Below are 12,292 nucleotides of genomic sequence, written 5' to 3' on the forward strand. Positions count from 1 at the left end.
AGACTAAAGTTAGTTGTGGTTAAGAGTTTGATCTTTTATTGGTTAATGGCTCTGATAGCACTTAAAGGGCCCTTCAATGAATTTCTTTAAATAAAAATGGTATAGTTGATTTGTATCTTAATTAACTTTATAACTTGAATATTCATTGATAAAGGGGGTTGTTAGTACGCCAATTTTGAATTAAAATGTAATTTTATATCATGAACTTGTAATGTGTCATTGTTTCACTGGGAGATATACAGTGATTTGTTTGTGTGGTTTACTCTGAGTGTTGTGTTAATGATGAACAGCAGAAACTAAGTTATGTGACTTAACTGGGTTAATTAACCTTAACTTTTCCTGAGGTTTCAATGTTTATTTTAAACTTTGTGTGCTTTTGTGGCTGGAGAATCACAGATTATGCATAGTATTATAATATGTCATAAATAATATAATAATAATTTAAAATAATTTATCGGTCTAATTATTATTTATCAACTAATAATCGTTTTCATTGTTTATCAGAACTAATAATACCTTTAATAAATAAAATTAAAACCTTTGATTGTTTATGTTAAAATGTCAAAATAAGATGAGCTGCATGAGAGTTGAGAGAGTCACGTGACCCCCCCCCACACTTTTATATAAAATTTAGAACTGTATCTTTAGGCAAGTGTGTTCCCGACATGTTAAGGTGTTCACAATAGGGTAATGTGTATTTAAAAGTAAAATTAAAAGAGACTAGAGTGACCTTTATCATGTTTCTATGGCACTCTGGCAATCAGTCATTCACGTCATGTGTAACATCACGTCACGCCCATGCCCGCGGCCGCGCGACCTATCATCTAATCATCTAAACTCATCTATAACGAAAACGTCAAGCAGTGTAAAGTTGTATTTGATTATGGTGAATAACTCTCCTGCATGTTTCTCATGTCGAATAATTAGCAAGTTTGAATAGATATTTAAAATATTAGCTTTCCAGACTTATTTTCAGTGTATTTTCATAACTCTTGTGTAATGTTTTTGTTATCAGAGCCTCTTAAATCAGAATTATGATTATGGTGATTGTATTGTTGCTGAATTTAGATTTTGACTATATTTCAGGCACGTGTTATGTGCACGATATGTTAACCCTTTATGAAACTGTTTGAATTAATGTTCTCTGATAAAGTTTCTCTTTTATTATTGCACTCATTAGGGGTCAAGCCCCGAAGGGAGTTGGAGTTTTGAATAGTTGCCGAGTCCAACGATCCCAAACATGGCAGGATTCAACTTACGGTAGGGTGGCCATTCGTGCCAGTTTCGCCGGACACGTCCCGAACATGTTTTCGGGTTCGTTCTCCGGAAGTCGCGTTGGTCGACCGCATACGTCATCAAGGTTAAATATTTTGGGTTTAATTTCAGAAAATCAACCGTTACATTTTAAGGTAAGAATGAAACTACAATGATTGTATGTCTTAAAAGAAATAAATCTTAATTTTCTAATGTATTTTAACTGAAATGTGAGAACCTCGTTGACGTATGCGGTCGAGCAACGCAACTTCCGGAGAACAAACCCGAAAACATGTTTAGGACGTGTCCGGCGGAACTGGCACGAATGGCCACACTATCTTACGGTTAGCCCTGTGCATCAAAATAGCGCTTAAAAAACACACGCGAATACCTCCGCGAGCGTTTTTCTGATCGACTCAAAAACGTCATAGGAAGAATAAAGCATTACCTTTTGAACAAAAAACTCTATTGGTATTATATTAAAATTTTCATCAGAAATGGCCGAAAAGTGCAAAAAATGAAAAATTACCTTTAAATTTTGTGTTTTTTACACATAAATGGTTATAACTTCACAACGAAAAGAGATTTTTTCACCAGATTTGATACGCAGATGTACAAACACAGTCTGAGGCTACACAATAAAATTCTTGGACCACTAGTTGGCCTTATATTTGAACAAAACCTGTGATATCAAGCCAGCCCTATGGTCATACAACTGTTTTATTGCTAAACTAAAGTGTATAGTCATGAAACTAGCTAGATGTAACGCAGTCATGACCTGATGTTGCATGCAACAATTTTGTCATAGTGCCACCTAGTGGTTTTGAGATAGAAAATGGATATTTTTGCCTAAAACTACTGCAACAATACACCTAAAACCACAAGTCATCATGGATTATTCCTTTCATGGCTTGGACTATAATCACTGGTGGATGTCCATTTACTCTCTAGAAACCACTGAGAATACCTTATCAACCGTGTTCGCAAGAGCTTTTTTCCTGCATCAGAACATCGTAGAGACATGGGATGGTCTCTTTTGACTCATTTTGTTGTAACATGTTGTGACACATGTTTCGCCACTGCAAATATCACTCACATGTTCTTAAGTGCTCTAATGTTCCATGATTGTCAATAACTGAAGGACGATTGCAGTAGACAAGAACATAGATTATTTTTGTCGATTACTTTTGCTTTTTTTCATCTAAAATCATTAAGTATACCTAAGTTCTTTAGTCTGCTTATCCAAACTCAACTGTATATCCTTCTGTGCCCTTTTTGGCTTGACCCTGGTATAGCTGCTTGCAGTTATATTTTTACTTTTTAATGTGTTGTTAAGATTGCACAAAAACAGTCTAAGAGATGTCAGGACAGAAAGAGGAGGACAGACAAACAACAGAAACATCAGAGGTAAGAAGTGAGATTGTCTTTTATTAAAGCACCTGTTACTGAGCTTTTCACATTGTATTAAATGTACGCACAGAAGTGTAAGACTAAATATAAAGACCAATCTTTAAACTGGTTAAATATAAGAAGATAATGTAGGATCATCTATAGATTATTGTTCAGACTGCACTTCAGCAATCCCTGTAGTGTTTCAAACCCTTTACTGGTACCCATATAACACTTGACATTATAAATGATAAATGCTCTGGAGGCTGTAGATAGGTCCATGAATATGACTCCATCACTAACTGTACTGAAAATAATCCCCAAACAATTCAAAGTCATTGTGTAAAAACCCAAATATTAAATGGGGTCAACCAAATAGTTACAGTGCAATACAGTGCAAAATAATATTCACTGAAATCAAACACTTCTACACACAACACAATTATACTGATAAGACAGTGTAAAATAACATTAAAATAAACATTACTCATCATGTTTGTGGTCTCTCACATTAAAAAAATTTGAGAGTTCAGGGTTTATCTATCTGTAAGTTAACCCTACTTTCATTACTATATTAAAGGGACACTTCACTTTTTTTGATAATATTCTCATTGTCCAGCTCCTCTAGAGTTAAACATTTGACTTTTACAGTTTTGGAATCCATTCAGCTGATCTCCAGGTCTGGCGTTAGCACTTTTAGCATAGCTTAGCACAATCCATTGAATCTGATTAGACCATTAGCATCACGCTAACAAATAACCAAAGACTTTCAATATTTTTCTTATTTAAAACTTTGAAAATTAAAAGTTGTGATTTTCGTGGCAGATATGGTTATGAACTATATTCTCATTCTGGCGTAATAATCAAGGATTTTGCTGATGCAGGCGTAGTGATATTACGCACTGCCCGAAAATAGTTCCCTGCCATTGAAAGTAACCAAGGGGACTATTTTCGGGCAGTGCGTAATATCTCTTTCTAGCCATATCTGTCTAGAAAATGCCAACTTTTAGTTGTCTTAGTACACGATGTAACTACAGAAGAGTCAAGTATTAAATAGGAAAAATATCGAAACTCTTTGGATATTTTGTAGCGTGATGCTAAAGTCTAATCAGATTCAATGGATTGTGCTAAGCTATGCTAAAAGTGGTAGCGCCAGACCCGGAGATCAGCTGAATGGATTCCAAAAAGGTAAGAATCAAATGTTTAACTCTAGGGGAGCTGGAAAGTAAGCATATTTTCAAAAAAAGTGGAGTGTACCTTTAAGACACCTGGACTGACCAATAATCATTCAGGACCTGTGTTTGTGTTATTAGAACTAGCATTGCCTTTCAAATAATTGATGGTGTTTTCATGAGACTGAGTTTTGAGTTTGTAATGTGTGATTTCTAATAAGTTTACATATATTTAAATATATACGGCTGACGATATGAATGCATGTGTACGTGTTTGTACATAAGTGTGAATGAATGGTTATTGAGAGGCTGTCTGTCACAGGAGTGTGTGAAGCTCTCGTGATTCAAGCTAATGATGAATGTTATATTACACCTAACTGAGAGAGAGAGAGAGAGAGAGAGAGAGAGAGAGAGAGAGAGAGAGAGAGAGAGAGAGAGAGAGAGAGAATAAACCCAGAAAAATCAAAGAGAGTTGTGGAGACAAAAGTACTAAGACTGAGCTGGATGGACACATCAGACACCAGCAGGAGACCCGGAGCAGAAAACCTTTGGATTATGTTTACAGTTGAGGATGAAGGGTTGGTTTGGAATGATTCAGACTGGAGCGGTTTTGGGTCATGGGTATGTTTGGGACTTTGCGTTGTGACTTTTCCTATATTTCCATGTTCATGTGCTAATTTAATGTTGGTGATTTGGACAAAGACTCGTCTTTGATGGAATTGAAAACATAACTTCAGTGTTACCTTCAGTCAGAAAAAGGTTTAAAGTTATTTACCCAGAAATCTCTCTCATCTGTGAATAATGAGTCAAACGTCTAACAGCAGTGTGGCGGGGGGCAGCAGTGTGGGTGGTGGTGGTGTGTGGGTGACTCCATTCCTGGGCGCCACACTGGTAACCATGTGTATTTTGGGCGTGGCAGGAAACCTGTACACCCTGGTCATAATGCGCTCGACCACGTTACGGCGTGCCGGATCCATGTACGTCTTCATTATAAACCTGGCATTGGCCGACTTGCTCTACCTGGGCACCATCCCGTTTGTGGTGTGCACGTACTTCGCCCATGATTGGTTCTTTGGGGAATTGGGCTGCAGGCTGCTCTTGAGTCTGGATCTCCTCACCATGCACGCCAGTGTATTCGTCCTGGTCGCCATGAGTCTAGAGCGATACCGGGCCGTGGCGACCCCTTTCGGAGCGCGCCGTTCGACCATTCGCGGTCACTGGCTGATGGCGTTGGGCATCTGGGCAGCGGCGTTCGTCCTGACATTTCCCATGATGGTCATGATCCGTCTGAGAGAGGGGCGGCCGGGCGCGGTGGGGCTCGTCAAACGCATCTGCTTTCCCACGTGGACCCCCGAGGCATTCAAAGCTTATCTCACCGCCCTGTTCGTCACCAGCATGCTATTGCCCGGCCTGCTGATGGTGGGACTCTACGCCGGTCTTGCCCGACACTACTGGGCAGCACAGAGCAGCCTGGCCCAGCGAGGGACGAGCGGAAGACGATCTTCGACGTCCGTGCGGAGACGGAAACTGAAGCTCAGAGTTGTGGGAATGATCTTCTGTATTGTGGTGGTGTACTGGGCGTGTTTCCTGCCTTTCTGGGGTTGGCAGATGGCAAAGCTCTTTTCGTCCGAATCTCTGCGTTCGCTGTCGCCTGCCGCTCACACGTACGTCAACTTCTTCGTTACCTGCCTGACGTACGGCAACAGCTGCATCAACCCGCTGCTCTACACGCTGCTGACGCGTAACTACCGGGACTACCTGAGCCAGAGAGGTCAGTCCTCGTGTGGGAGTCGAGGTGATCAGGGTTCGGCTGTGGCAATCAATGCCCTCCAGGATCGTACAGGCTGATATTAAGATGAGGTCATGCTATAGCAGTGGTCACCAACCTTTTCACGCCCAAGATCCCCAACCTTAGCCTTGATAAAAAGCAAGATTTACCCATCAAAGGGCCCAGACTGAACCTCCAACTTGAGGCGTTTATTTAGGCTAATTATATTTGAATGACATATAATGCCTTGATCCAATTTTCAAATGTCAAGAAAACTCATAATATTTAAAGGGGACATTTCACAAGACTTTTTTTAAGATGTCAAATAAATCTTTGGTGTCCTCAGAGTACATGTGTGAAGTTTTAGCTCAATATCATATAAATAATTTATTAAAACATGTTAAAATTGACACTTTGTTAGGTGTGAGCAAAAGTGCGGCGTTTTGGGGTGTGTCCTTTAAAATGCAAATGAGCTGATCTCTGCACTAAATGTCAGTGTCGTGATTGGATAGTGCAGATTAAGGGACAGTATTATTATAAAAAGATCCCCTTCTGACATCACAGGGAGGGCCAAATTTCAATGACATATTTTTTCACATGCTTGCAGAGAATGGTTTACCGAAACTAAGTTACTGGGTTGATCTTTTTCACATTTTCTAAGCTAATAGAAGCACTTGGGACCTAATTATAGCACTTAAACATGGACAAAGTCTGATTTTCATGATGTGTATTCTTTAAAGTTTCCACTTTCCGTGTGGCAAATTGAATTGAAAACATGCACCATTGATTGACACAGTTCTTTACATTCTTAACAAACAATAATAGTGTAAATAATGTAAAAAATCAACCTGTAGCTCTGTGTAAGATGAACTGAATTAAAGCAGTGTTTTATACAGACTTATTTAAATGATGAAGTTTCTATTATGTCCAGATGATATTATACACAAACTGTTAGCCAACAATAACAGAATTTTTGCTAAAGCACTGTATTTTGATTAAACACAATCTTTGATCTCGTGGTTATGAGGTGCGTTTTTAATTTTGCTGTTTTAGCGACACAGAATTATATACTGTAAAGAAATTCAGCATTGTTGTCAAATCAACATGTTTTTTGTTACTTTAACTTAAAATAGTAAAATAGTAGTTTGAATTGCAAGTCGTTTTAACTGTTTTTGTTTTACAGTGTATGATTATTGTAGTAAGATTTCATCATCAGTATTCTGTCTCTTCTGTACGAGATCAAACCTTTAAACTCTTTAGCTCATAAAGCAACATGAGAAATCCCAGACAGCAGTAGACTCCGGGGCAGATCCGGGCTGATGTCAGCAGCTCTGGTGCAGATCCGCCCTGGACTCTACCTGCTGTCTGGGATGTATAGCGAACATTCTTCTGTATATGACAACCTTAGTGGGTCACTTCTGTAAGCTGTTTAACCTTTTTTAATTTCTGGTATTTTTTTGTGTTTGTTGTGTGTCTAAATGAGTTTATTTATCAAAATGTGTAAATTAAATAAAGTTCAGGTACATTAAGCTGAATGGCAAATTCATTTTTAGTGTAGGCATGGGGTGACGGTGCACGCCAGTGTCTGTCTGTGTGCGTGTATGTATGTGTGTGTGCGCGTCTGTGCATGTTCATCTCTGGAATCTGTGTGTTGTTTGTCAAATTCCTCAGTCGATGCCTCAGCTCTTTTCGTATCACTGTGTAACTGCTCTTGAGGATGAAGGTCTTCATTATGACAGACACATATATAAGAAGAATGACCTTTTCAATTATTATTTTCCAGTTGTATTTAAATCTGCAATAGCAATTTCAGACAATTTCTCTACAGCAAGTTTTTAACGTCAACAGAAAAGAAACATGACTCAGTTTGCATAATGTCAATGGATTTATTTGTCGGCGCTGAGTGTTTTTCTTCAGTTGTTTAAAAAAGAAACGTAATCCTTCATCAGTTCTCATTTAACTTTAATGCTGTTGACCTTCACATCACCCAGCACGTGGACGTGATTGAAAGTGTCGTCCCCGAAACGGTTTGGAAAACTCATCATGTTTCCATCAGGAAGTTTGATGTAAAATGTTTCATTGTTAAAGGTGATGGTCACCTGAGAAAAAGAAAAAAAACAAGTCTTAAAAACACACACGCTTTTAAAGTCAACATCATATCAGCATACCAATAACTGCTTTTATTATGAATAATTATGTGTGTATATAACAGACAAACATGATATATCATGTGCACACGTAAGGACACAAACCAACGCAAGTGGACCAAACACGATCTTTCTTTTTGTTGGAGCCAAAACTGTAATAATGAATGAAGCACTAGAGGGCGCTGTGAACATGTAGCAGATGTTCATATGATATACAATGTAGGGTTGAGCGGGTCAGAAAATAACACAGGGTTAATTATAACACGGCTACTTTACATATTTCTACAGGGCCGAGCAATCTGTTTCTCTTACTGTGAGAAGATCTCCTGTGAATTTATGAAAAGCTTTGATGTGTTTTGGTGAAGATATTGAACAAAGAGTGTTTTGGAGGCATAAAAGTACATTTCTTCATCTTAAGTTTTTTTTTGAGTTGGGTGTGTAAGTCACCAAATCCAACCTTATATTATTTGAATCACTGTCTTGTTACCTAAAACTTAACAGCATTTTAAAACATGTCAACAACTCCTAGTAACTGATAATTGGGATTGAAAACATTTTTACACAGCAGGGTTAGTTGTCACACAGTCAGGTGATACAATGATAATGAAAACAATGTCAATACTATTCATCAAAATCATAACTCTTAATACAATATCAGAGGAAATAACTCACTATTATCATTTTTTTATCATAATATGTAATAATAAAATGTATTTCTATGCATTGCTTCATAATAGACGGATGGTTAGATGAAGGATGAAGGATGGATGAATGTGTGGATATCTATCTATTATAGGCAGATATATAAAACAATATCCACCTTTAGTATATAAACAGAATTTAATTGAATTATTGGTGTTTAAACTACATTATCTAGCAGGTGTAACAACAAACCCTCTGTTTGTTACAATGAAGCCCACCTATGGGGTAACGTTTGCATTCCTGTCACTTTAATTGTATGATAACTGTAGATCACACATACAAACTTTAAGTGTTTCATCTAACTTGAATGATAGAGCCAAAGTCAAAAAGTGTTCGTTTGTGCCCCACTCTCCCTTACTGTAATCTCAGTTTATTTATGTGTGCACGGATGACAGAAATAAAAAAAAACATTTTAGAATAATCCAGCACAATTCATCATGTTTATCATTTGCATGGGAAATCTTCATTCAATGGATACTGTATCCATTGAATGAAGAATTCAAATACAAATGATAAACATGATGAATGATAAACAGGATGGCAGAAATTATTCTAAGCTATTGCTATTCACTAGTATTAAAGAGGTCAGAGGTCATTAAATGTGTTTTGTCACCTTGAACTCTTCGCCCTGTTGGAAAGGGAAGCAGGGTTCACGATGTTCATCGCCCCATCCGCCGTGATTATTTGAGTTACACACAATGACGCGAGAGTCGCCGCACTGAGTGAATCGAGGGTTAAAGTGAAGAGCTACTGAGTCACAGTCATGACCGACGTTAATCGAGAACCTGTTTGAGATAAAGACACATCAACAATAAAATAAACACAAACACACTGTAGATCTGTTCTGAGTCTTAATGTTTTCACATGGCTAATCTAAAGGTGGATTATGAAAGAGTTACTACGACCCTTACGACAGGATCGAGTTTACTTGTACACACCCTTCACAGTCCGATTTGACCTTGCCAGAAATTTTCAACTCTGTTCCGGCCTGAAAGGTGATGTCATTCACAGTAAACACCTGTTAGAGATCAAGAATAAAGTAAGCGTTTACTTATGTGAGGTCAAAACTCATAAAACACATTTTTAATATCATGTCATACTATTAAAAATAATAATACAACTTTGTGTTGAGTATTAATGCTCGTGACATTGTGTCAATTTCAAACACACAGTTTGGTTTATGGTTTCTCGGAGCAGTAGTAAATCTGTTAAATTACTGTTTAACCTGTGATAAGACTAACGGTTAAAGGTGTTATCTGTGAATGTTAATGATAAACTTGAGATAATAAGCTCATAAAGACACAGGTAACAGGAAGACGCATTTCGCAAACATTTGATCTAACGTCACGTCAGAGTTAACAAAGTAATGCAGAACAATGTGAACGCACATACATTATAGAGATGATAACATGACAGAGTTTCATTTACATCCCTGTTTGACTGGATAAATAGATATGTGTTTACTGTAGACATGTCAATGTGATAACAGAGTCATGAACATCCATGTGATCTTGAGTCGTAATGTTGCAATGATTCATTTTTTAAAGGAAGTAATCGATTTCAAAATCTACCCGAGCACTAACCTAATCTCTCTCTCTCTGTTTCATATTTATTTCTTACATTCATATTTCATTTGAACTAAAGCATTTTTTCATCATTGTAGGATTTTTATTTCTGCACTTTAAAAAATAATTCAGGGGATCAGTTGCTCTTACTTAATTAAATGTATTGGTGCAAGTTAAACATTCTTAAATATTCAATTTATGTAACATTTTAGGTTGAAAACTTTTTTATTGAGTTTTCCTGATATTACAATGTTGATAAATCAACATCAACTTAAATATCTGTGTTAGTTTAAAAGATTAATACTGTATTTAAGAGACTTATTAAAATAAGGTAGATTTATTTTTTTATTAAGTTAAAGTGAGTATTAAATATGTGATCCTGTCTGTAAAATCCTGATTAAAGTCTCATAATCAGTTTGATTTCAATGTTTGTCATGATCTTACTGAATAAATATTAAAGATATCAAGGTTCTATTTTCACAAAATTTTCTTTTCATGATGTAAGAATAATAATAAACTCATCCAAACTATGGCATAACACAAATGTAACTGTGGGAATGATGTTGGTGACTAAAAGCATCCAAAATAAATGAAAACTCTGTTATATTTTATCATCTGAAGTGCGGTCACCCTTTGCTGAGAAATTGCAAAATCGTACTCGTGTCATTTTATCAAGAAGCTTCTTGAAGTTTCAACTTGAGATGAATTTGAAAGAATATTGACGGAGTTCACATTTTTCATCAACAAAAGTCATTTATTTCAAAAATTATATTTTAAAATAACATTTTAGTTTTCTAATAGCAGAAATGAATATGTTTGGCAGCTATATTTTTGTCTGGACCAGTAATTTCAAATATTTATATATACACCTTAGGGTGGTCCTTATAAGGGGTTAATTTTTTTAAATGTTCAACTCTCACCCCCTAAATGTATTAGGATATCAATAAAAACACACTGTGCAATTATGAATTGTTCCTACAATATCTAGAGGTTGCTCAAAGGCTTTGAATATTTTCAACATCATATATTTCTGCAAAAACTGTGCCATTTAAAAACACACAACACACATAAAACTTGCTTCTTGAAGGGTAACTTTGTTCCAGTTATTTCAATCTCTTCTGATCCGAGTAATCATATAGCGGACTTGCCTCGTGTTACTTCAGCCATTGTCTCAGTGTATATTGTCAATTGTGCTTCATTCACATTGAAGCTTTCTTGCTTTGAAAGACATATCACAACTAAAACAGGAGTTTTAATTGCATGGAGCATGCTCAAATAAGTCCATTGCTGCCATAAGTATATATTATTAAACAATTATACATGCTAGCACAAAGTGTCACATAATACGTGAATGTGTGAAACTTCAAAGTTCATGAGCAACCTCTAAATATTAATTCATATTGAAAAAAAATCCCATTTTTTTAAATGATTTATTCAAACATATTGGTGGAGTGAGAACTTTTAAAAGTTTCATTTGATTATGTTGCTGAAAAAGTCTCAAAGTAAAACTCAAAGGTTCAAAATCACAAATACTCAAACATCAGTGACCAGATGTGATACATGACTAGAAATGATGTCACTTACCATCTTGCTCTCTTTGTGGATTGCAGATGTGTGTGTGATTCACCTGTCACCTTATATAAGAAGAAGGTGGACACCAAACCCTCCATCCAATAGGAAGAGAGAACAGCAGTAACCAATCACAGACAGCACTGACTGATCTGAACGTCAATATTAGATGTGTTGTGTTTGATTATCATCAATGAATGCAGATTTGATCTCAGTGACTCAGAACGACATAAGAATAAGTTAATATTTTACAGACTTTATATAGAAAGTAAAACATTATGTGTTGGATTTACTTCAACTATTTATGCACCATTTTTGCATCCTGGTTTTTAGGTAAATATAATAAAGCAATAACAAGAAAAACATCATTATTGTTACACAAGCATTTAGGTTTACCCAACCTTCTTTACTTTGCTGCTGCAACATGGCTGCAGCAGGTGGAGTGATACTACGCAGTTCCCAAAAACAGTCCCCTGAAATTGAAAGTAATCAAGGGGACTATTTTTTGGTTACTCGCAATATCATTGCGCCTCCGGCAGCCGTGCCACGGCAGAAAAGTCCTTGATAATTGCACCAGAACGAGAGTATAGTTCATAGCCATATCAGCCTAGAAAATCACAACTTTTAATTTTCAGTCGGTCTTATTACAAGATGTAACTACAGAAGAGTCAAGTTTTAAATAGGAAAAATATCAAAACTTGGTTGGTTAGTTTTGAGCGCAATGCT

At 36.7% G+C, this 12,292-nt stretch overlaps 3 protein-coding genes across 3 annotated transcripts in view; 2 read left to right on the forward strand and 1 right to left on the reverse strand.

Annotated features, from left to right (window-relative positions):
- The window catches only part of LOC141365814 (arf-GAP with dual PH domain-containing protein 1), a 10,318-nt gene extending 10,113 nt beyond the window's left edge, over positions 1-205 (forward strand). The window contains exon 11 of the mRNA XM_073870637.1: positions 1-205. This exon is cut by the window's left edge and continues 569 nt beyond it. The gene's annotated coding sequence lies outside the window, so the exon portion shown is untranslated.
- Positions 206-3,493: 3,288 nt separating this feature from the next.
- Positions 3,494-6,714, forward strand: uts2r4 (urotensin-2 receptor 4). Its single transcript, XM_055213587.2, has one exon. It carries the CDS (start codon positions 4,617-4,619, stop codon positions 5,661-5,663), a length of 1,047 nt encoding a protein of 348 aa, XP_055069562.2. The 5' UTR covers positions 3,494-4,616; the 3' UTR covers positions 5,664-6,714.
- A 741-nt stretch (positions 6,715-7,455) lies between these two features.
- LOC129450656 (beta-galactoside-binding lectin) lies at positions 7,456-11,716 on the reverse strand. Its single transcript, XM_055213589.2, has 4 exons — positions 11,582-11,716; positions 9,371-9,450; positions 9,046-9,217; positions 7,456-7,682 (listed from the first exon to the last, which is right to left on the reverse strand). The coding sequence occupies exons 1-4, from the start codon at positions 11,582-11,584 to the stop codon at positions 7,536-7,538; spliced, it is 402 nt and encodes a 133-aa protein (XP_055069564.1). The 5' UTR covers positions 11,585-11,716; the 3' UTR covers positions 7,456-7,535.
- Between the last annotated feature and the right edge of the window lie 576 nt (positions 11,717-12,292).

Source organism: Misgurnus anguillicaudatus, chromosome 8, assembly GCF_027580225.2.
Source record: "Misgurnus anguillicaudatus chromosome 8, ASM2758022v2, whole genome shotgun sequence".
Taxonomy (NCBI): Eukaryota; Metazoa; Chordata; class Actinopteri; order Cypriniformes; family Cobitidae; genus Misgurnus; species Misgurnus anguillicaudatus.